The 23,405-nt window shown below is 42.1% G+C and overlaps 1 protein-coding gene across 7 annotated transcripts in view; it reads right to left on the bottom strand.

The window, feature by feature from the left end:
- Positions 1-6,720: 6,720 nt before the first annotated feature.
- Positions 6,721-23,405, bottom strand: part of LOC129698531 (Krueppel-like factor 3) — an 86,875-nt gene continuing 70,190 nt past the window's right edge. For all 7 annotated transcript variants that reach the window (XM_055637659.1, XM_055637628.1, XM_055637616.1 and 4 more), the window contains 2 exons: positions 12,818-12,981; positions 6,721-11,035 (listed from right to left, as the gene is read on the bottom strand). In XM_055637659.1, the coding sequence (XP_055493634.1) occupies positions 10,854-11,035; positions 12,818-12,981 (346 nt within the window). In that variant the 3' untranslated portion in view covers positions 6,721-10,853. The remainder of the gene's footprint in view (positions 11,036-12,817; positions 12,982-23,405) is intronic.

The raw sequence follows: 23,405 nt of genomic DNA on the forward strand, positions 1-23,405 counted from the left end.
GAAAAGAGCGATGTGGCGGGGAGGGGCCTGGCAATTGATAGATGGATACAGGTGAAGCTAGGGGGGGGGGGGGGGGGGGGGGGGGGGATGATTGGTAGATGTGTGGAATAAATGACAAAGGCAAGAGGTGAAAGGATGTCAGATTAGGAAAGAAGAGCAATAATGAAAGGTGAAGCTAGAGGAAGGGACGCTGGTGGAAGGGGATAGGGAGAGGAGAAAGAGGAGGGTTGAAAGAGAAATAGAGTCATAGTCAAGCAGCACGAAACGGGCCCAACTCGTCCATGCCGACAAAGATGCCCCATCTAAACTAGCCCTATTTGCCCACATTTGGCCCATATCCCTCTAAACCTTTCCTATCCATGTACCTGTCCAAGTCTCGTTTAAGTACCTGCCTCATCTGCCTCTTCTGGCAGCTTCTTCCATATACACCCCACCATGTGAGTGAAAAAGTTGTACCTCAGGTTTCTATTAAATCTTGTCTCTTGCCTTAAACCTATGTCCACTAAAAGCCTTTGATTCCCCTACCACAGGTAAAAGACATTAATTCTATCTATCCCCCTCATGATTTTATGCATCTCTGTAAAATAACCCCTCAGCCTTATGTAACACAACGTCCCAACTTCAATTCTTAAGATCTTGATTAATACAGTATACCAAATGCCCTCTTTACCACCCTATCTCTCCGTGACACAATTTTTAGGGAATGATGTACCTGCACTCCTGGGGCCCTCTGCACCACAACACATCCTGGGGCCCTACCATTCATTGTGAAGGTCATGCCCTGGTTTATCCTCCCAAAATGCAATGCCTCGCACTTGTGGAACTCTGCTCCTAATTGTTAGGAGCAGATGCATTAAACTCCATTAGCCATTTCTTAGCCCAAAGGTAGACACAAAATGCTGGAGTAACTCAGCGGAACAGGCAGCATCTCTGGAGAGAAGGAATGGGTTATGTTTTGGGTCGAGACCCTTCTTCAGACCGTTCTTCTGAAGACGGGTCTCGACCCGAAACATCGCCCATTCCTTCTCTCCAGAGATGCTGCCTGTCCCACTGAGTTACTCCAGCATTTTGTGTCTACTGTTAAACCAGCATCTGCAGTTCTTTCCTACACCTTTCTTAGCCCATTTGCCCAGCTCATCAAGATCTTGCTGAGGTTATTTTTGATAACAATCTTTAGTGTCTACGATACCACCTACTTTACTGTCATCTGCAAACTTACAAATCATCCTTGTACAGTCTTGTCCAAATCATTGGATTTGAATGCATTAATGCGCCCAGCACTGATCCCTGAGATATACCTTCTATGAAGTCAATTCTGTATCCAATTAACTAGCTGGATCCCATGCGATCTAACTTTCCAGGCAGTGTACCATGCGGAACATTATCAAAGGTCTTGCTAAAGTCCATATTACACAACGTCGATAGCCTTGCCCTCATCAATCATTTTGGTTACTTATTCAAAAACTCAACCTAATCTGTAAAATACAACCTCCCATGTACAAAACCATGCGGACAGTCCCTAATCAGCCCCTCTCTATCCAAATGTCTATCTTTTCCTGCAGAATCCTGTGCAGTAACGTACCTACCGCAGATGTGAGGCTCACTGATCTAGTTCCCAGGCCTTTCCTTGCAGCCCTTCTTAAGTGGAGGTTCAATATTGGCCATCCTCGAGTCATCTGGCACCTCACCCATGTCTAACGTGGGACTGGGGGATGTGAGTATGAAGAAGGGGAAAGGCGCAGGGTGATTGGCCTGACGGGAGGTGGTGGGAGAAATACTTGCACAGCTGGGTGGATGGGGCAGGGGAAAGAGAAGGGGCATGGGTGCATATTACATGAAATTGGAGAATTCAATGTACATAGTATTGGATTATAAGCTATCCAAGTAGAACATATGCCGCTGTTTCTCCAGTTTGTTTGTGGCCTCACAATGGCAATGGAGGAGGCCAGGGTCACAAAGGTTGGTATGGAAATGAGAAGGGGAGTTAAAGTGCTTGGCAACCAGAAGCTCCAGCAGGCTTTGGTGGACAGAGATCAAGTTTGTCAAAACGGTCGCCAAGTCTAAACTTGGTCTTGCCAATGTTAAGGAGGCCACATTGGGAGCACTGAAAGCAATAAACAAGGTTGGATGAGGTGCACATGTACCCCTGCCTCATCTGGAAGTGCTGCTGTGTCCTTGGATGGAAGTGAGATAGGAGGTGTAAGGACAGGTGTTACATCTCCTGTGGCTGCAGAGGAAAGGGCCTGGAGAGGCGGCCGTTTGAGTGGGAAGGTTTGAGCAAACCAAGGAATTGTGGTCTTTCTGGAAAATAGAAAGGAGTGGGGATGGGAGATGTGACTGGTGGTGCCATCACTTTAAAGGTGGCGGAGAATAATCTGCTGGATGCGGAGGATGGTGGAGTGGAAGATGAGAACCAGGGAAACTATCCTTGTTCCATGTGGGGAAAGGGGAGTGAGAGCAGAGCTGTGGGAAATGGAGGTACACAGATGAGGGCTTCATCCACAACATCCGCCCCGCTGGGCAAGATTCCAGCATCTGCAGTTTCTTGATGTCTCAGTATTACTCATTTTCTGCCCACAGTTTTACTGCCCGCTGTTTACTCATTTTTAAGCAGAAATGTACTTCACATAGGTGCTGCCCCTTCCTTATTGCTGCTTCGCCCAAATGTCTAGTTTCAATTTCCACCTCCATGCAGCTTTTCCATTTCTTCCCCTCATTGTACTTGTCCAACATGAAGCAGGTAGGATTGCTGGCCATTCACAATGCTATCCCATGCACTTTAACTGCAGACATTAATACATCAGTTTTAGTAAAGCTGGATTATTGACTAAATTGACTGACAGATTGACTGGAAACAGACCCTTTGACCCACCGAGTGCACGGCAACAATCGATCACCCGTTCACACCAGTTCGATGTTATCCCGCTTTCTCATCCCCACCACACACACTCACAGCAATTTTACTGGGGCCGATTAACCTACAAACATGCACGCCTTTGGGATGTGGGAGGAAATCGGAGCATGCGGAGGGAATCCACACCGTCACAGGGAGAACATGCAAACTCCACACGAACAGCATCCGAGGTCAGGATCGAACCCAGGTCTCTGGTACTATGAGGAAACAGCCCTACCAGCTGCACCACTGTGCTGGAAGTGTTAACCTCAATCACTTTCAGCTATGCCAAATATTTGTCACTGGTCAGGCTTTGAATTTGCATTGCAGGGCTCAGTGCCAAAGTGAATCATGTGCATCCAGTTACATATATTAAAATACCCAATAAAAAATTCTAGCCACTCAAGAGGATATAATGGAAATTGAGGCAGCCTGTGACTCATTATTCTACGAACTGTTTACCTATGCAACCAAATTCAGTTTATCCCTCCCTGGCACGTCTGCCAAGTTAAAAGTTAATCCTCAATTTTCTTAACTGGTCTTTTTATTGTTTTACTCTCTGCGGCACGGTGATGAAAGTGGCAGAGTTGCTGCCTCCCAGCACTGGAGAGCCGGGTTTGATCCTGACTATGGGTGCTGTCTGTATGGAGTTTGTACCTTCCCCCCGTGATCTGCGTGGGTTTTCTCCGATGTTCTTATTCATGTTCAAATTCGTGCCGACTCCTTATAGAGCAATCGGTGCAGTCTCATTCTCACTCTTTCTCTAGTGTTCAAATTAATGTTGCTTATATTGTATACGGTACCTATCCAACTAACCTTTGATAGCGATGACTGACTCCCTTTCCATCTCCTTGCAGACAGCAAGCTTCCGATCATAACTGATCACTGCATTACAAGGTTATACCTCACCCTATCCTTTGTCCAGTGGTTTTGGGAACACATATTTATTTTTCTCACATTTGGTTTTTCTCCTCCTGTGTGTCTGGCAAATTTTCTTTTGCTGAAAGATATATTGGTGCAGTTTTGAAGACAATTAGGAGCAGAGTTCCACAATGCTTTGCCTAGACCCCACTTGCACATTTTAACTGTGAGAGAATACCTTCACAAGATCAGTGTCAGAGATCCAAACCACAGGGCTCATCCACATTGGATATTATTATGTGCAGCTACTGAGGCTCTGCCTTGGGCCTTGACTGTTGCTTTCCCCTCACTTTTATTTGTCAGTAATCAATTTTTGATCTGTCTGAACAACAGTCTTGACCTGAAACATCACCTATCCATGTTCTCCAGGGATGACGCCTAACCCGCTGGGTTACTCCAGCACTTAGTGTCATTTTTTGGATACCAGCATCTGCAGTTCCTTGTTTCTTTATCAATCTTTTGCGTACTGCTTCCGATGGTTATTTGTATATTTTTAAAGGTTTTAAAGGTATATTTTTAAAGGTTTGTGACGCTCCACTGTAATTATCCCAACTCTATAATTTGTCACTCAAGCCAAGCTGACTACAGTTGCCTCTACTTCTGAGCATCTGCCTGTAATTTTATGCCTGTGTGGGACAGCAGGTGGACAGAGCCACAAAATGTGGATGAGTCACAATGTGTCTGGCTCAATATGTAAGACATGAGTCTGGATGTGGCCTAGGTACTGAAGTAACACAATTACATAGATTTCCTCAACATATATGCCACAAAAATACTTATGCTTCCTTATTTACAATTGCAGTGTTTCCCATCCCAGTGGGAGTGAGATAGGAGATCCGCTCTGAACTAGCACTATCCGACACACTAGAGACAATTTACAATTTTTACCAAAGCCAATTAACCTACAAATTTGTACGTCTTTGGAGTGTGGGAGGATACCCGTGTACCTGAAGAAAACCCACGTGGCCACAGGGGGAATGTGCCAACTCCATACAGACAGCATCTGTAATCAGGATTGAACCCGTGACTCCGGCGCAATAAGGAGGCAACTCTCCTGCTGCACCACCGTGCCACCCACAAATGGAAGGCTGCACTGTGTATTATGCTGCAAGTGAGGGCTAGAATGCACTTGGACAAGGTTCAGTGGTGCCAAATTTCCCCCAAATCCCAGTGTGTTTTGGAATGGCCGCCTATGGAACTAGGTTAACTTGCCGCAAAGGTGTATGTATTTAGTTTTTGGCCCACTGACCAGCGATCCCCGGACTTTAATACAACCCTACACAAAATAGGGACAATTTTACATTTACACCAAGCCACTTAACTTATAAACCTGTATGTCTTTGGAGTGTGGGAGGGAACCAAAGATCTTGGAGAAACCCCATGCAGGTCAAGGGGAATATGTACAAACTCCGTACAGACAAGCATCCGTAGTCAGGATTGAACCTGGGTCTCTAGTGCTGTAAGGCAGTAGTTCTATCCCTACGCCACTGTGCAACCCATATTGATTGTTGTGGAATATTTATTGCTCTTTGCTAAGAATCTCGTCTTTTATTATATTATCTCTGCTCTGATTTGTACTTACAAACTTTCATATGATGAGAGTCCAAGACTTGGTGCGTGATTCGGTGGAACATGCTGATAGTATTAAAACAAAAGTATGGGTTTCTTTGTGTATATAGAGTTTTATTGACAGATGTACAATACATATATATTGAATACAGAATAAGAAGACTGTACAGTACAAATTTGTGTTCACAGTTTGATATGACAAAATGTCATTACTAAACTCCCATGGGACAATCAGAAATGTTGAAGAAATAGTAAAAATATCTTTAAAATTTCACATCTTTAATTATACTGACTGCAGACACTATTAAATGATTTAAATAAAGTTAACAAGACTTAATATAAACCCCGAATTACTCTTGAAATATAATCCTGTGTTGTTCTATATTTTCCAGCACAAGTACTAGCAATAATCTGCTGGAGTATTCAAAAGCAGGCTTGCAGCGATGCTGAGCAGATGAAATAATCTCTGTCATGTAACATTGGAATGCTATAAACCTACAGGCAAAAGTACACAATGGTGGGGACAGCAGAGAATTATTTTCACAAATGGGATAATATAACATCATTATTTTCAGTGAAATTTCTACAATTTTCTCAAGAATTAAAAATAAAATTTCGAGCAGATGCTGGAGATCTGAGATAAAAAATGAAAATACTGGAAGCACTCAGCAGGTCATGCGGCATCTCCAGAAAGAGGAACAGAATTAAAGGAACCACAAGAGACTGCGAATGCTGAAATCTGGAGCAGAAAAAAAAACAGAATCTGGTGCAAAAACCAGCTGCTGGAGGAACTCTGCGGATCAGGCAGTAGCTGTGGAGCGCATGGGGTAGTTGATGTTTTGGGTCATGAGCCTGCATGAAGAGTGGGTGAACAAAGTTAATGTTTCAGGTCAAAGGCCCTTTGCCAGATGCTAAGTGTTTCCAGCATTTTCAGTATTAATTCAACATACATTTTTGAAAATTAAAAGGCTTTTTAATCAGTTAGTTAGTTTTTGTTTCTCCCTGGTGCAGTGGTCCCATCAGAACATATCTGGTACTGCTCAGAAAATCTGGAAAGGCTGGAGAGGTGTTGGGGGGGTTTGAGGGGAAGAGGGCAACTGGACCGGGTTGTATCATTGCTGCAATGCCAAATTGATTCTCTTTTTCCTACCATTCTAATGCCTCGTGAGATGGATGGTTTGTTAGTAGGTTTGGAATTGATCATTCAAACATGTGAATGACTTTGGTAATAATTCATTTTCAACAGCATCCTTTTGAACAGTGTGAAAAAAAGTCACTTTTACAGATGGGAGCATATGAATTTGTTTCAGCAAAAAATATATTTTTTCCCCGTGGCATTCCCCATGTCCCCAAAAAACTTGTCAAATGTATCAATTAGTGGAGCCATTAATTAATTAATTAAGGCATTAATTTACTTTCTAGTCAACTAAGCAGAATACTGCATTGATTTCTGTGCATTAAAACCAATGTAGGTGTGCATATGTTAATAGCTTTACATATTAATATATTTCCAAAGAATGGATATTTTTAAGGGAGAGATAGATTCTTGATTAGGATGCGTGTCGGGGGTTATGGGGAGAAGGCAGGAGAGTGGGGTTGAGAGGGAAAGATGGATGAGCCATGATTGAATGGCGCAGTAGACGTGGTGGATTGAATGGCCCAATTCTTCTCCTATCACTTATGAATTTATAAACTTATAAATATATGTTTTTAAAGAATGGGATTGAGATCTGCATACACTTCCTAATAAATATCATTCCCATGGACAGCATGACTGATCACCTCAGGCATGTTTACCAGGATTGGTCGAAAGCACTTTTTATAATAGTTGTTGTATATGCTATTATGAAAATTTAAAGAAAATCCAATTTTATTAACAGCATGACCTTTTATTTCATCTATTCAGCATCTTTTATTTTATTAAGTGTCAAAATAAGCTTCTCTAGCTATTATCCCCAAACCAACATTCCAAACCAAAATGTATGTTACCCTAAAAAAATAATTCACATTTCAGGTATCTAAGCTGAGAAGAATAGATTCAAAATGTGCATGCCATCCAAATCCCCCTTCCCACCTCTGTATATGACACAGCACATAGAGGGGCGTTTCATGGTCTTTTTAAACTATTGCTGCTTTGTTTATCTTTTAAAGCAGAGAGGCATTACTCTTACAGCTGCCTCTTAAAAAAAATTATCCCCGCATTTATTATTCATGATGTGAACATTACCTGATTGCACCCATTTTCAAGTGCATTTTAATTTAAATTCTGCGACGGATCACCCACTCTGCTTCCTTACAGGAAATAAGTCGCTCTTTGATATGAAAGACAGAAGAATGACTTGTCTACGAGGCAGGCCAGCTGCCATGAATTGCTGTGTTTGCATATTTCTATGTGCAGCAACATTTTACCAGTTTGTACGTGAAACTACTGGTATCTACCGCTCTTGCTCTATTGCACAGAATGTAACATCACGTGCCCCTGATGCCAAGCATCACCCCTAGTTCAAGTCTGGACAGGTATTCCTATTAGCAATGTTCTACACACAAACTGTTGCTTTGAAGAATTGGGTTGATTCACCTTTGCTCACTTGCACGGATCCAGATTCTAATCCTCTGGCGCCATTGAGTTTTGTTCCTCCTAGATCTAACTTGCTTGGTGGTGAAATTCTTATCAATGTAGAAAACTTACTTCAGAGGCTATCATGATAAATTATAAACCCAAGTTTTCAACCAAAGTGAATTGAAAGAGAATGCTAATCTACCTCCAATTGTGTCCCTGTAAAGCTTGGTCTACTGTTGGGCTGCAGTTTACAGATCTAGATAACTTGATCCCCACTCTCCCTGAGTTTGCTTAATAAGTAGGTACTCTTCACTTGCAGTTATTGGATAGTGGTGGCCCATGTAACCATTGATGACTTTAGAGCCATATCCTTCCCTGACAGCCATGCATGCAAATGCTTTGCAGTAGCAAGACATTGGATCTTAGTTATAAATGGAAATTCCTATTGCTTTCATTCTTCCCCAGGCACTGATCGTAGAACTCCAGTGTTACCGGGGATGTCAGGGATGGAATTAACTAATTTACTACAAATTGGGGACTGACTTTATTACCATCTTACTTTTCGTGGCTCAGTCTCAAACTGGTCAGTGTTTTTAACAACATTGTTGATCAGTAAAAAGAAATGCTGTATCTCAAAATGCTAGAATATAATTTATGGAATATAATAAAGTTAGTTGCATTAAAGCGATTATTGATTTCATTTAAAATTCAAATAGGTTCAGTGGTCACAATATTATGGCAAATATTTTCCCAAAACAAAAAGGTAGATTGAAAACTAATGTGATGGTGATTATACATAGTCAGTCCGAAAATATGGGGAAACAATTGGAGGATGTGTATTTTAAACACTGTGATTTATGTCTGAACATGTTAGTAGTATGTGATTTGCAAACATATTTTTCATTTGATTGAATTTAAATTAATGATAGTCCAATTGCTTCTTAGTCCATCATTTTGCATTACTGCTCATTTAAAAGCATGAATGAAAACTGCCATAAAAAACTACTGGAAAAGTGTGTTGTGAATTAATTTGAAAAATAATTTCAAATCGGTTAAATTTTATTTCTGTAAATATGGAACTAACAAAAAAACTTGGATATTGATGTGCTACTTTTTCCAATCTTTTTCGTGGCAATAACAGTAATGTTACACAAACCAGCATTGACACCTACCCAGTGGTATACACAAAAAAATGTTCTGCCATTTAAACTGATAGAGTGTTCAACATGTTGAATGGCTACAATGAGTGCTTACACAATCTTAACAAATGCAAGCAATGAACCAACAGTGAAAACATTGAAGCAAGAGTCAACATGAAAGATGTTCTTTAAGCAGCTTAATATTATTATCCCCAAAATAATTTTAAAGTAAGATATTACGAATGTGGCCTGAAATGCCCTATTTGGCAGATTATATTTTCTTACACTAATTTCCCCAATTTTTAATTCCCACTGATTGCACCTAGTTCTTCCACAATGTTCTGGGATTGAACTTATTGGAACACAATTACTCCATTTGGTTCATGCATCATGAAACCAACACTGCATCCTCCTGGTCAAAGAAATATGTCAAGAATATCCATATAATTACAAATGTGTTGTTTGCATAATTGATGATAGGAACTGAAATATTTGAAACAAATTCCTTTTTCACTCAGTAGATCAAAAGTACTTGTAGTTGAATTATGTTTATCTATTGTCCACAAAGGAAGATCAAGAATGTTAAATTTAATTCACGATTGCCAGGCTTATTAAATGTTGTGTAAGTCTTTTTTTATTAATTACCTGTGGTTATAAGGAAGAAAAAATTGGCAAATTAGTGCATAACTAGCTGTTTGGCAAAAATGTTATATTCTAAATTTACTGACAATTTTGCGTGTTGCAAGTAAATATTGAACACTTAAGATTTTTCTTTCTTATTAAAACCATTTGATCTCAACACCCCTGACATGTGTCCTTGCCCACTTTCTTATGTTGATTAACATGACCTAAAAGTAAGAATATCTCAACTGGTCAATGATGAAATGATAGGCAATGCAATGCAGGACAAAGACTATGTCACCAAACCACATGCTCATAAACTCAGGGGTACCATATTTTCATTTCTTCTTTTTCCTTTACCGGGCTTGAAGGTGTGAAACTTCAACTCAAGTGAATGGAAACACTGCTTTTTGATTGATGAAATTGCTGGAAGTTACAAGTCCTGTCGGCTTTTGAGTGTGAACCAATATGAAGAAAAGCCATTGTTGGTGAATCTTGGGGTGCTTAACTTCATTAGTTCACATGCATTGACTTTGAAATACAAATGTAACTACTGAAGCTAGCAGTAGGGAGTTGATCTTCAATGGAAAATACTGAAGAACTGTCACAGGACAGTTGGAAAGTTGCCGATGAGAGTGATGGTGTGCAGGATTCCTCCAGTCTCGTCTTGAAGCCTTTCCTTCTTTCACAGTTGTTTGGAATGATTTTCCTGACATCCGCCACCCTTACAACAAAAATATTACAATCCTATGTATAAACCAGTCTGCACAATTAAGACACACTTTTGATATTGTTTTGACAAAAAAAAAATCAATTTTAGATGAGGTGTAGTTTCAGTGAAGTACGAGGCGAAGAACAGCAGTCTACAGCGAAGAGGGAATCTCTCTGGCAAGAACGTAAAAGGCTGATGATCAAAGGAAATTCTGGCAATTTCAATGGACAAATGAGACAACGAAGTGGGGAATGCACTAATGTAAAGGCACCCTTGTTGTGAACCACGGCTCCTGCACTTAACAAACAAGTTTTGTTTGTGTTTCTGGTACTGAAAAGTGTTCATCTGTTGAACGATTCGGCCCAGCTGAATCTTGGTTAAGAAAACTATGTGAATAGTTTGCATCTGGTCTGGATTACATTGTGAGCAATGACACACTCAGACCAGCATGTGACGCTTTCTGTGCAGGGCAAGGTGGTCCGAGCGAGAGAAGCTGCGGTCGCAGTCCGGGCACTGGAAGGGTTTGATGCCGGTGTGTTTCCGGTAATGCCTGGTCAACTCATCCGAACGGGCAAACTTCCACGTGCAACCTTCCCAAGTACACTTGTATGGCTTCTCACCTTCGGGAACAAGGAAAAATGTAAGTTCAGACATAACACAGACTTAGTAGTCATTGCAGTACTTAAACAGTGCACATAGCCTTAAAGTGAGAGGGTTTAAAGGTGATGTGTGGACCAAGTTTTATATATGTGAATGTGAATGTGTATGTTATGTATGTGTAGTGAATGCCTGGAACTCGTTGTTGGGTGTGGTGGTGGAGGCAGATATGATAGTAGTACTTAAGTGACTTTTGGATATGTAGAGAATGGAAGGATACGGATTATGTGCAGGGAGGTAAGAGTTGATATTGGCATTATGTTTGGCACCTGACATTATGGGCCAAAGGCCCGTTCCTTTGATATCCTGTTCAATGTTCTATAATCAATAATGGAGGAAACCCCAGATTTACAAAAAAAAGCAAATGTAACTCATGATAGATTTTAACCTTGGATTAATTTGGTTTAAAGATTATTTACTATGTCAACTGTTGATTCATTACGCAAAGCCCCATGAAGTCAGTAAAGTTTTAACCATTACAAATACCCCTTGAAATTCTGGGTTATATAAACAAGAATGAATGGTACATACTTATAGCCTGCCTGCAGGTGCTTCATGAATTAAGTGATAGTATATTGATTTGTTAAGATTTATTACATAATATATCCTTCCACTGGGGTGTATGAATGTAGCATTTGATATTCTGTTCATTGAAATGAAATTGATCTATACTATTGTCAGTATATTGCAGGAAAAACAAGAACTACCATATTAAATATAGATATGCAAACATATTAGTGTTAAAGGTTTGGAAGAAAATAGCACAAGTGTTCACTGCCGTTGTACAGAGCCCTAGTGAGACCACACCGGGAGTATTGTGTGCAGTTTTGGTCTCCAAATTTGAGGAAGGCCATTCTTGCTATTGAGGGAGTGCAGCATAGGTTCACCAGGTTAATTCCCAGGATGGCGGGATTGTCATATGTTGATAGAATGAAGCGGCTGGGCTTGTATTCTATGGAATTTAGAAGGATGAGAGGTGATCTTATTGAAACATATAAGATTATTAAGGGTTTAGACACGTTAGAGGCAGAAAACATGTTCCCGATGTTGGGGGAGTCCAGAAACAGGGGCCACAGTTTAAGAATAAGGGGTAAGCCATTTCGAACGGAGATGAGGAAAGACTATTTCACACAGAGAGTTGTGAGTCTGTGGAATTCTCTGCCTCAGAGGGCAGTAAAGGCCGATTTTCTGGATGCTTTCAAGAGAGAGTTAGATCGAGCTCTTAAAGATAGCAGAGTCAAAGGATATGGGGTGAAGACAGGAACGGGGTACTGATTGTGGATGATCAGCCATGATCACATTGAATGACGGTGCTGGCTCGAAGGGGCCAAATTGCCCATTCCTGCACCTATTGTCTATTGTTCAACAGAATATGCATTACTTTAAATCTAATAAATACAGGAAGAGCAGCAAAATAGTAAAACTGCAATTGTTTGAACTGACAGGCAAAGTTGATGCACAAATCACAATCACAAACTAAACATTGCTTGGAATTTTCCCAGAGAAACAATTAACTCAAGTTCAAACAATGTTTAGCATTGCCTCTTCAGGACGTTCCGCAGAAACTAGTAAAACCCTGCCAGAAATTCAAGGTTGTATTCTTCAAATGTTTATCTATCAAGGGGACAACTTGATTAAAGTGATCAGGACCTGAAGGGTTTTTGTATATTTAAAATGTGGGCTTGTTTTTGAAACATCGACGCAAAGCACACCAATATCTCAGTTACGATAGTCATCCTTCTTACCTGTGTGTGTGCGCCTATGTGCCTTGAGGTGTGAACTCTTTGTGTACACTTTGTTGCATCCTTCAAAGTCACATCTGTGTATGCGACGCTTCCTCTGGGTATCGGGCGATTCAATAGGATGTGGTCTTCCAGCTGTATGAACGATAACTGAAGGGGTATGACTCCTGAAAGAAGGGAGGTAATACATCAGAGCTCAACTAACCACCATCAATACATATATTGACAAGACCAATAATCCATCTGCATTTTGAGCTCACAAAACATAAAAACAACACATTTTACACAGACTCAGCATTGAACATGCACTTTGCATAAATGTACTCAACTGTAATTGTTCCTCGTAAAGATAGTTTAAAAGCCAAGAGTGGTCAATTATTCATTCAGTTAGGAATGTTTGGTTTAGAGATACAGCATGGAAACAGGCTCTTTGGACCACAAGTCCACGCTGACCATCGATCGCCCGATCATATTAGTTCTATGTTATTCCACTTTCTCGTCCGCTCCCTACACACGGGGGTCAATTTATAGAGGTCAACTAACTTACAAACAGGAAGCAAGGGCATCTGGAGGAAACCCACACGGTCACAGTGAGAACATGCAAATTCCACACAGACAGCACCCGAGGTCAGGATTGAACCTGGGTCTCTGGGCAGACGGCGGCTCTACCATCTGCCCAACTGTGACACATTTTTTGTGAATGTGTCCTGTTCACAGAAAACAAGCCCATTAATCTCTGAATTCCCAGGTGTTTGACATTAATCCACTTCTTTATGGAGGATCACGAATGAACATCCTCAGCATTTTATGTTAATTCACAATTCATTCACAAGAGATTATGGAAATAAATTGTGTTCATACATTAATGGTACATATTGGCCAAACTGGCAAAACCAACAGTATTGCTCAAATAATCATTTTCCCTCCATGGATAGGAGCACCTTCTGCCAAAGTTTGTTCCTTTGTACATCACCTGATTAAAAGTTTATATTGGTGGACAAAAATCATGAAGAACAGATGTCACTGACGTACAAGCGGCTTCTGATACCAAAATGCAAAGAATATTACTACCAATCTGATAAGACGGTTCACTGATGTTAGTGGGGCGGTTGCAGGCCTCAGTTAAGACTGTAGCCTTGTCCTTTGGTAAAGTCACCGACATGTGAGCTGTCAATAGTGAACCCCAAATAATCCATTATGTTGGTAGGCGTTAGTTTAGATTTAACTGGATGGGTGTTAACCCCAGTTTTCACCCAATTGTATGGTGGCTGTTACAGCTAGTTAGGCCAACTCCAAAGTTATGCCCACAATTAGTATGATCATATGATTATGTATTTGGTAGAGCTCTATACTGCCAGAGCTGTCCCATCCAGTTCAATTTTTTAAAATAACGTTTGTGATCAGTCCGTGTAGGCACTGAATAGTAAGCATCTTTTAGGTCGATGCTAGCCATGGAGTAGCCTTTGGAAATCAGTTCTTTAGCAGTTACCAGTTCCCATTTTGTACTGAATATATAGTACAATGTATTTAATTTGGTCAATTTGATGATGATGTCACCATCTATTTTGTTTTTGGTAAAGATATAAGACACAAATTCCAGCCAATCGTGTTGGGTTTACCCATTACCCCTTTTGCACAATTCAATGGTATATCCCTGGATACTGCTTAGGATATAAGTGTCTGTAGTTGATATACACCATGTACCCAAAAGAGTGTAATCTCCCACCAATGTGTGTATTATCCACTCTTCCTATAATTTGTAAGGGACCAGACCCACCTACCTCCATTGTTCCCAGTGGAAGTTTGCTTCTTCTGTGTGGTCTTCGTGGAGGTTGAGGCGCCGGTGTCTAGGTTTGTTTTTGGGTTGGTGGTTTGCGCATCTTCCAGCAAGGCCGGTCTGGGCTATGGTCTAAAAGACCGCTGTCCTGTATGCCCGGCCTTTGAGCTTTCACCAGCTTCTTTTGTTCTGCTGGTGGGTGCATAAGGGTGCTGTCTTTGGCTGTAGGAGATCCTTAATGTTGTCGCCTTTATGAGCCCCAGGGCTTTCCTAAGTCCTGCTCCGACATGTTTCCAGATGCTATTTCCACGACTGGAACATTCAGGGATACGTAGTTTCCTGGTCCCAAGTATTTTTGCAGTGGTGTCCATCGTGGTCTGACTGTAAGCATTTGGACACCATGACCAGTAGATTTTGCCTTCCTGCACCCCCTGCACACTTGTAGTTTTGTTCGTCAAAACCCCTCTTTAGGGTCAGCTCAGAATTGACCCCCCAGTACTCCCCTCTGACGAGGGAGATGCACTGTGCAGCCCTACGTAAGGTGCTGCTGTGGGTGTTTTTTATATCCCCACGGTGACTAGACTCCATCTCCCGGACTCTGTCATGTTGGAGCTCTGCTCCATAAGCCGCTCCAACCGGCTCCAGCGCTCAAAGTCGCTGGCCGCTCGCGGCTGCTCAAAGTCGGACTCATCAGTCAACGTCTCTTTTGGTTTTCTTCTTGCCTTCCCGCCCAGACGCAGTGTTTAATCTGGCCGGTGCAGGGGCGAAGTCGAGCACAGCTGTTCCCTTACGGGTAATTCCTGTGCCGCCGGCCGCTGCTGGCGTCCGCAACTCTGCGGTCTTCCCCCGCCAGCTTTGTCGCAGCTCTGGTCGACTTCTTTGCCTTGTGCATGTTTCCCCCACCTGTAGAACAGTATGGGAACAATAAAGACCGCAGTATCATTTACCTGCAGGTCCAGGCTTAAAACTTGCCGTTATGGGGGAACCTCCTTCCACCCCTCCTCCTGCCGTTTTGACTTGTCAAAGCCAACGGCTCGATTCTGTATAGTCCCCCGCCCAGCCATGGTGTTTAATCTGGCCGGTGCGGGAGCGAAGTCGGGCACAGCTGTTCCCTTACGGGTGATTCCTGTGCCGCCTGCCGTTGTTTGCACAGCTCTCCATGTTTCCCCACCTTTGAAACAGTATGGGGAGAATAAAGACCGCAGCTTCACTTACCTGCAGGTCCAGGTTTAAACTGTCGCTACGGGGGAACGTCGTTCCACCCCGCCTCCTGCCGTTTCGACTTGTCAAAGTCGACGGCCCCATTCTGAATAGTCTCCCGCCCGGCCGTGGTGTTCTGGCCGGCGTGGGACCAAAATTCGGCACAGCTGATCCCACTTATGGGGCTTGTGCCTTCAGCTGCTGCTGGCTCCCGCAACTTCGCGGTCCTCCCCAGCCAGCTTCACTCGCATCACTTGTGGACACTATTTTGTCCAGCTTCCCCCCCCTGTGTAAAAACAGCGCGGGGACAAAAAACTACCGCAGAGTAAGTCACTTACCTGCAGGTCGCGGTTTCAAACTTACCGCTGCAGGGGAACGCTCCACCCCGCCTGTCGTTTTGCAAGCGCGAAAGCGATATGACACGCATGCGTCCTGGCGGGGTTCTTCACGTAGTCACTTACGTGACTCCGAAGTAAAATTGTGTCTCCTGGGGCATTTTGGTGAATTGTGCTTTTTTAAAACCAATGTCAGGTAGCACCAGTTCCCCTTTCATGAGAAACCCAGTTTCAGTCAGAAGGGAGCAAGAAGTGAGGTACAGGTGCGTCCGAAGCTGGAAAAGATTACACACGTTTGTGTGAGTTCTGCTGGAAGTTCCCGATCCAATTTAACAAAAGTCCCAGTTTCACCTAGAAATGATTGCTAATGTAATTCATTCCTGGTAAAGTTGATTTTGAATGGCAATGCTGAATAAAAACTAGTATAATTTTTCAGAAATTGTACATTTCACATTAGACTGCTAATTATATATTGCACGTATAACTGCATTTCAGTTTATAATTGTATGACTGATTGTGTGAGGTTGAGAAAGCTATAATTATAATCATAGCTTATTTCTGTTGCTCTCAATCTTCTACAGGTTTCAATTATTTACTACCAAGGCCTTTTTCTTATTATATTGAATGATGCAGTATCAACAGCAAAATGATTGTTTTTACTTTTAATTCTCACGAATGAATTCAGCAAACAAGAGCATCATCATTGAGGACTCTTGTTTATTACCTTTGAGTTTTGTACACGTCTTAAAGTGATTGGAAATTAAATGACAGCAATTTCCTTTAACACATAACGCAGCACAGTGGCCTGGATATCTGGGCAAATTAGCCTTCTACCAATAAGTTAAAAATATTCTGCCATTATTGTATTGTATTGTATTGTATTCAATTTATTGTCATTGTCTCAATTTGAGACAACGAAATGAATTTTCCTTACAGGCAGTATCATTAAAAAAATCACAAAGAAATTATAAAAATAAATAATAAATAAATAATAAAACATATTAAAAATAAAATTGAAATTGAATTAAAATTAAAAAAAAAAAAAGCACAATACAGAAGTCCACGACACAACATAACATAAATGGCACCCAGGTGAGGACGGCACCATAGTCCAGCCAGCCTCCCCTCCGTGTTCATCCGTGGACGGGGCCTTCCAAGCACCCGCAGTCGCCGCCCCGGGTGGCCCGATGTTCAGGCCCTCACGCCGGGCTGGAGTTACACTGAAGTTTTCAAGGCAAGCAAGTTTAAACAAGATGTGGATTTTTACGAAGTCGTCCATGGGCATCAGTTATTCTCTTAAATATTCTCTGGGGTCCTGACTGGGTAGATGTGGAGAGGGTTCTTCATCTCGTGGCAGAAATAGGCTCAATGTTTTAAACAACAGGTTGGATATAATTCGACCGCCATTCAATCATTCTATCATTTACAATGTTAATTCCCGGGATGGCGGGACTGTCATATGCTGAGAGAATGGAGCAGCTGGGCTTGTACACTCTGGAGTTTAGAAGGATGAGAGGGAATCTCATTGAAACATATGATTGTTAAGGGCTTGGACACGCTAGAGGCAGGAAACATGTTCCCGATGTTGGGGGAGTCCAGAACCGGGGCCACAGTTTAAGAATAAGGAGTAAGCCATTTAGAATGGAGACGAGGAAACACTTTTTCTCACAGGGAGTGGTGAGTCTGTGGAATTCTCTGCCTCAGAGGGCGGTGGAGGCAGGTTCTCTGGATGCTTTCAATAGAGAGCTAGATAGGGTTCTTAAAAATAGCAGTCAGGGGATATGGGGAGAAGACAGGAACGGGGTACTGATTGGGGATGATCAGCCTGGATCACATTGAATGGCGGTGCTGGCTCGAAGGGCCAAATGGCCTACTCCTGCACCTATTGTTTATTGTTTATTGAAGGTTACTCAGACAAGTAGAACCCATGCAATGAACTGATATATCGTTCTGGATTATAATGTATAAAAATTGAATGCTGACAATTTCTCAGATAGAACACGAAATGCTAGAAATACTCAGTGAGCTGGGAAACATTTACGAAGTGAGAACTTGAATTAATATTTTGATGAAGAAACAAGTAACAGTGGGTCAGGCAGCATATCTGGAGGGAATGGACAGGCAATATTTTGTATCGGGACCTTCAGACTGAACCTGCTTATTTACTTCTGCTCTTTGTGCTTTAATTCACAGTTTGATGATGGTTCTGCTGAAATGTTATTGACCTGAAAGGTTAACTGTTGCTCTTTTCACAGATGCTGCCTGGTCTGCTGAATACTTCCAGCAGGTCTGTTTTTATTTCAGACTTGCCCCAATTGCAGATTTTTATTTGGGTTTGCATTGACATATTTTCATATAGTTTCATCAAAGATGCTGTGTAATTATCTAATTATTGTAAGTGTCAACTGGACAAGCGCTCCGAGCGCCGGCCTGCGGCCTACAACATCCTGAAACCGCGGTCTCCGGTAGGAAAGTGCCGATTCGGGCACTCCAAGCCGCGGAGTGTGTTTGACCGTCCTGACGTCGAAGTTTCGATCATCCCGACGAGGGGGCCTGTACATATGGCCGTCCGTAGCGGCTTATGGCCCCGACCATGGATGAACAAAGGAGGAGGACTGGCTGAACTTTGTTGCCTTCCACCACAGTGAAGAATGCTGTGGTGGATGTTTATGTTGAATTCTATTGTGCTTTGTGTGTTGTTTTTTTAAGTGTATCGCTGCATGGCAAATTCATTTCACTGTACCTTTGTTGGTGCATGTGACGAATAAATTTGACTTTGATAGCGAAGTGAAAAGTTTATACCCATGACATCAGTCTCTTATCCCCAAAACTGTTTTCACAACTGTTGATAAATGAGGGGTTGCTGTAATTATGCTCAATGTTACACCCTAACGGTTATAGCAAGATTAAAGGACCAGCTTGAATCTAAAGATAATTTTAATAATTATTTTACTACATCAAAAACTTAAAATTAAACCTGATTCAAAATGTTTTTTTTTGAATGAAATAAATATAGCAGGTCCATGTTAAATTTATTTTCAGCAGTATTTTACTAAAATAAACACCTCCAGGGACCAATGTTAACACTGCGGGACAACATTTCTGGCACATTCCTCTTTCAAGACTTCCACTATGTAAAACTGATCTCCCTCTGTATAAATATATGTCCATCATGTTTAGATATTGGCAGGGCAATGGCCTTTTTTTTCTGATTCTACAAACTGCTCCTCCATTTCCTTTGCAGTCAGTAAAAAGTTCAGACCTCTGGATTTTTACTGTTGGAGCCACTTCTTCAATGTGCTATTAAATATTTCCTGTTGTTTTGATACAGCCCATAGGGTGTTGCTTCTCTCAAACATTGATGTCAACACCTAAAAGTAGATTTAACTGTGAGCCCCACCCACAGGATGTCCGCTGTGGAGGCACCGCCTCAGAAGTAGATTTCCAAAGGCTCTTTTGTTTGTCCAGCCTCTGAAGCATAAAGTGTTTCAATACAAGTTGATTTGTAATTAGTTTATCTGCTGAAAAGGTTGGTGTGATTTGGGGGATGTGCTTTATATCAAAAATGATCATGCTGCTAAAATTAGCTTGGAAAGAAATCACATTTTTAAATATGACCTCTGGCAGAACTAATTGTCAGCATCTTTTTACCATTGATTAACCCATTAAGCAGCTGATTATTCTGACCTTTGTTTAGACTAATCCTGTTTTAATATATTAATGTTCAAAGAAGATCATCATTGACTAGTTTGTTGATGGAGGGCTTGGATTTTAGTCTGCACTGTTCCCTTAAAAATAGCCAGTAAAGTACCAAACTGCAGTTTGACATTTTTTATTCTTGTTTTGTCAAATCCCACTCTGGTCTTTCTCCCATGACTCTGTAAACTCTTTCTTTACAATAACTCTTTGTTCCTTCAAGTCAGCAGACTAAAGGGCATGTCCCACGAGCATGCGACAGCATGCGGCAAGCGCGACCAAACCGGTAGCGGGGGCCACGCGAACGTCGAGTGATCCCCGTACAGGGCCGATCCCACCAGCATGCAACTGCATGTGACGAACGCGACCAAATCAGAAGCGGGGACCGCGCGAGTGACGTGAAGTTCGAGCGAAGTCCGTGGGAAGTTTGTGCGTGGCGTACGGCGTCATGACGCTGCGTACGGCGTCAAGAGGCTGCGTATGCCCGTCGAGGCGGTGCATACAGCGTCGAGGCGGCTGCGGGCTGGTAGGCAGTTGCCGCACGGAATTTTTGAACACTGTCAGTTTTCCGGAGCCCCGCGCGATGTCGGGACCAGCTCCGCACAACTCCATACGGCTCCGGTGTTCGAAGTGGGACCGGCCTCGCGAGGCCATACTGCTCAAGCGACCACGTTAGGTCGCGCTTGCCGCATGCATGCGCATGCTTGTGGGACAGGCCATTTACTTGTCTCCAATGAATCATTCCTTCATTGTTGGCTGTGTCTTCAAAGAATGATGGTACACCTAAAATATCCAAGACGCCTTATATTAAAAAAAGTCCATAAAATATGAGCAACGTTGGTAAGGTATTTTAATTGTCCATCACAAGTTTAAAAAAGTGCTGGAGTAACTCAGCAGGTCAGGCAGCATCTTGAGATGTCCCTGCACCTCCTTCCTCACCAGGGTTCAGGGTCCCCAGCTGCCCTTACAGGTGAGAGAGAGAGAGGGAGAGAGAGAGGTTCATGTGTACCTCCTTTAACCTCATCTACTGCATCTGGTTTTTCCCGATATGGACTCCTTTACATTGGAACAAGTGTAGACTTGGCAACCGTTTTGCCGTACATTTGCACTCAGTCAGCCAAGGCCTGCACACTCTTTGCTAACAGGTTGCTAACCATTTTAACTCCCCTTCCCATTCCCTGATATTTCTCTCCTGGGCCTCCTCCATTGCCAGAGTGAGGTCACTGCAACATGGAGAAACAGCACCTCATATTCCTCTTGGGTAGCTGACAACCTAATGGGATAACCAACCTACAAACCCCTATCTCCCCTCCCCTTCCCCACACTATTTTATCTGTGCCCCACATGGACTCGCACCAATTGTTTCTCTTTATCTTCCCCTTCTACCTATATTCTTTCTCCTGGCTTCACAATTCACACTCCTCTATCCTTATCTCATATTTGTTATCTTTTCAGCTCTGGCCTTTGTCCAACCATCTGCCTACTAACTCCCCTCACCTATATAGATAGATATAGATAGGCCCGAAATATAGAGTACGAGCAGCTTTCAGTTTCACTGTACATGTATAGTGACAATAAATGGCATATCTATATCTATATCTTCCAGCAGTCTGAAGAATGGTCCCGATCCAAAACGCCACCTATCCATGTTCTCCAGAGATGCTGCCTTACCTGCTGCGTTACTCCAGCACTTTGTGTCTTTATTTGTAAACCAGCATCTGCAATTCCCTGTTTCTCCATCTCAAGAACATAGATAGGAGATGTTTCGGGTCAGGACCCTTTTTCAACCTGATTGTACTAGACTTTAGAGATACATCATGGAAACAGGCCCACTGAGTCCACGTCAACCTGTGATCACCCCATAAACTAGCACTTTCATGGGGGAAAATGTACAATTTTACCGAAGCCAATTAACTGTACTACTTTGGAGAGTGGGAGGAAGCTGGAGCACCCGGAGAAAACCCACGTGGTCACAGGAATAATATACAAACTCCATACAGACAGCACCCGTAGTCAGGATCGAACCTGGGTCTCTGGCACGGCAAGGCAGCAACAATGTCACTCTGCTGTCCTCATAGAGAGACATAGCTGGAAAAGAAGTGGGGATGGGCCAAAGCCTGGCAAGTAATAGGTGGTTTTTAGTGAGGGAGGTCTGATTGGCAGATGTGTGGACAAAGGCTGGAGATGAAAAGGAGACAAAAGGATGCCAGTTATGGAGAGGAGTGAAATGTAAAACTGATTGTAGTGGGGGAGAAAGTCACAAGTCTACAGCATTGCGAGGGACTAAAGCTATAAGTTTAATAGAGTCTGAAAAAGGGTCTCAACACTGAAACCTCACCCATTCCTTCTCTTCAGAGATGCTGCCTGTCCCGCTGAGTTACTCCATCTTTTTGCGTCAATCTTAAGTTTAATAGACAGGCAGCAGTCATAGTTCACTTCAGTTAAGGACATTATTAAACTACAGGGTTTTCAGAACTGCTGAGCAGATTTCATCCAAATATAGATTACCAGTCTTATCAAATCAAAGTTAGTAACTTGCTAACCTAGGATTCATACTCAGGATTTTTGGCTTGTAAGTCCAGTATCAAGTTATCTCTTTGGACAACATTATGTGTGTGTTGGGAGATATCTTCCACCATAAACATTTCTGAATATGTTTTAAAGGTTATTTAACATCTGAACAAAGTGTAAACATTGGGCAATGTTAGTGGATGTAATCATATTTAAAATTCCAATGCAGCTAATATTACCTTGTAACATACCTTTAAGAAACTTATGTGCATTGTTTTGATGAATACAGACATACTTTGTTAAATTCCCATGATACACAATGAGTTGGTGTCCAGTAATATTCATAATGTGCTCAGGGTAGAAGCTTGTTTGCACTGAATTTCCTAAACGAACTCAAGGCAGTGGCTAGGAAATACAATTAACCAATATCATGATTCTGGGCTGGGTGGGTGGCCTTGCAATTGTTATTTAGTGAATGCCCTGGGGTGGGAGATTGCAACCTTCACATGGTCCGCCCTGTTTCGACAAATGCAATCAACCCGGTGTGCACAGTCAAATAAGATCAAATAGAACAAGTTGTCCTACAACTTTAGGCTGTGCACGCGATACGCAAGAAGAAGAAGTGAATGCCCACATGTTAATAATGCCCAAGTGTCAAGCTCAGTGAAAACACCCACAACTACATCCTTTATAACACATACCAGTCTCATGAATGAAAACTGACCACTCAGCAATAGAGGAGAACACATTAGTTAAAATGTAGATCAAAATGTCATTAATATCTTTGAAAAAAAGAGTATGGCTGATGCCAACAGAAAATAACATATTTTAGTATGTTTGTAATTTTCTTCTGAATTGAAGGTTGTGAGCTACTATCTATTACTCCACAGAATAGAGTGGTGGAACAATTCTCAATATTTATCCATACGACAAAAGGCCAGTGGCAAATGCAAAGCACAAACATAGCAGTCACATAGTCTGTGATTTGCCATTAAATCGTGGCACACCACATTAAATAGTGAAACCAAAATCCGATCTCCCATAGCCGTCAGAATTCACAAAGAAGTGTCTG

Source organism: Leucoraja erinacea, chromosome 1, assembly GCF_028641065.1.
Source record: "Leucoraja erinacea ecotype New England chromosome 1, Leri_hhj_1, whole genome shotgun sequence".
NCBI classification, from domain to species: domain Eukaryota; kingdom Metazoa; phylum Chordata; class Chondrichthyes; order Rajiformes; family Rajidae; genus Leucoraja; species Leucoraja erinaceus.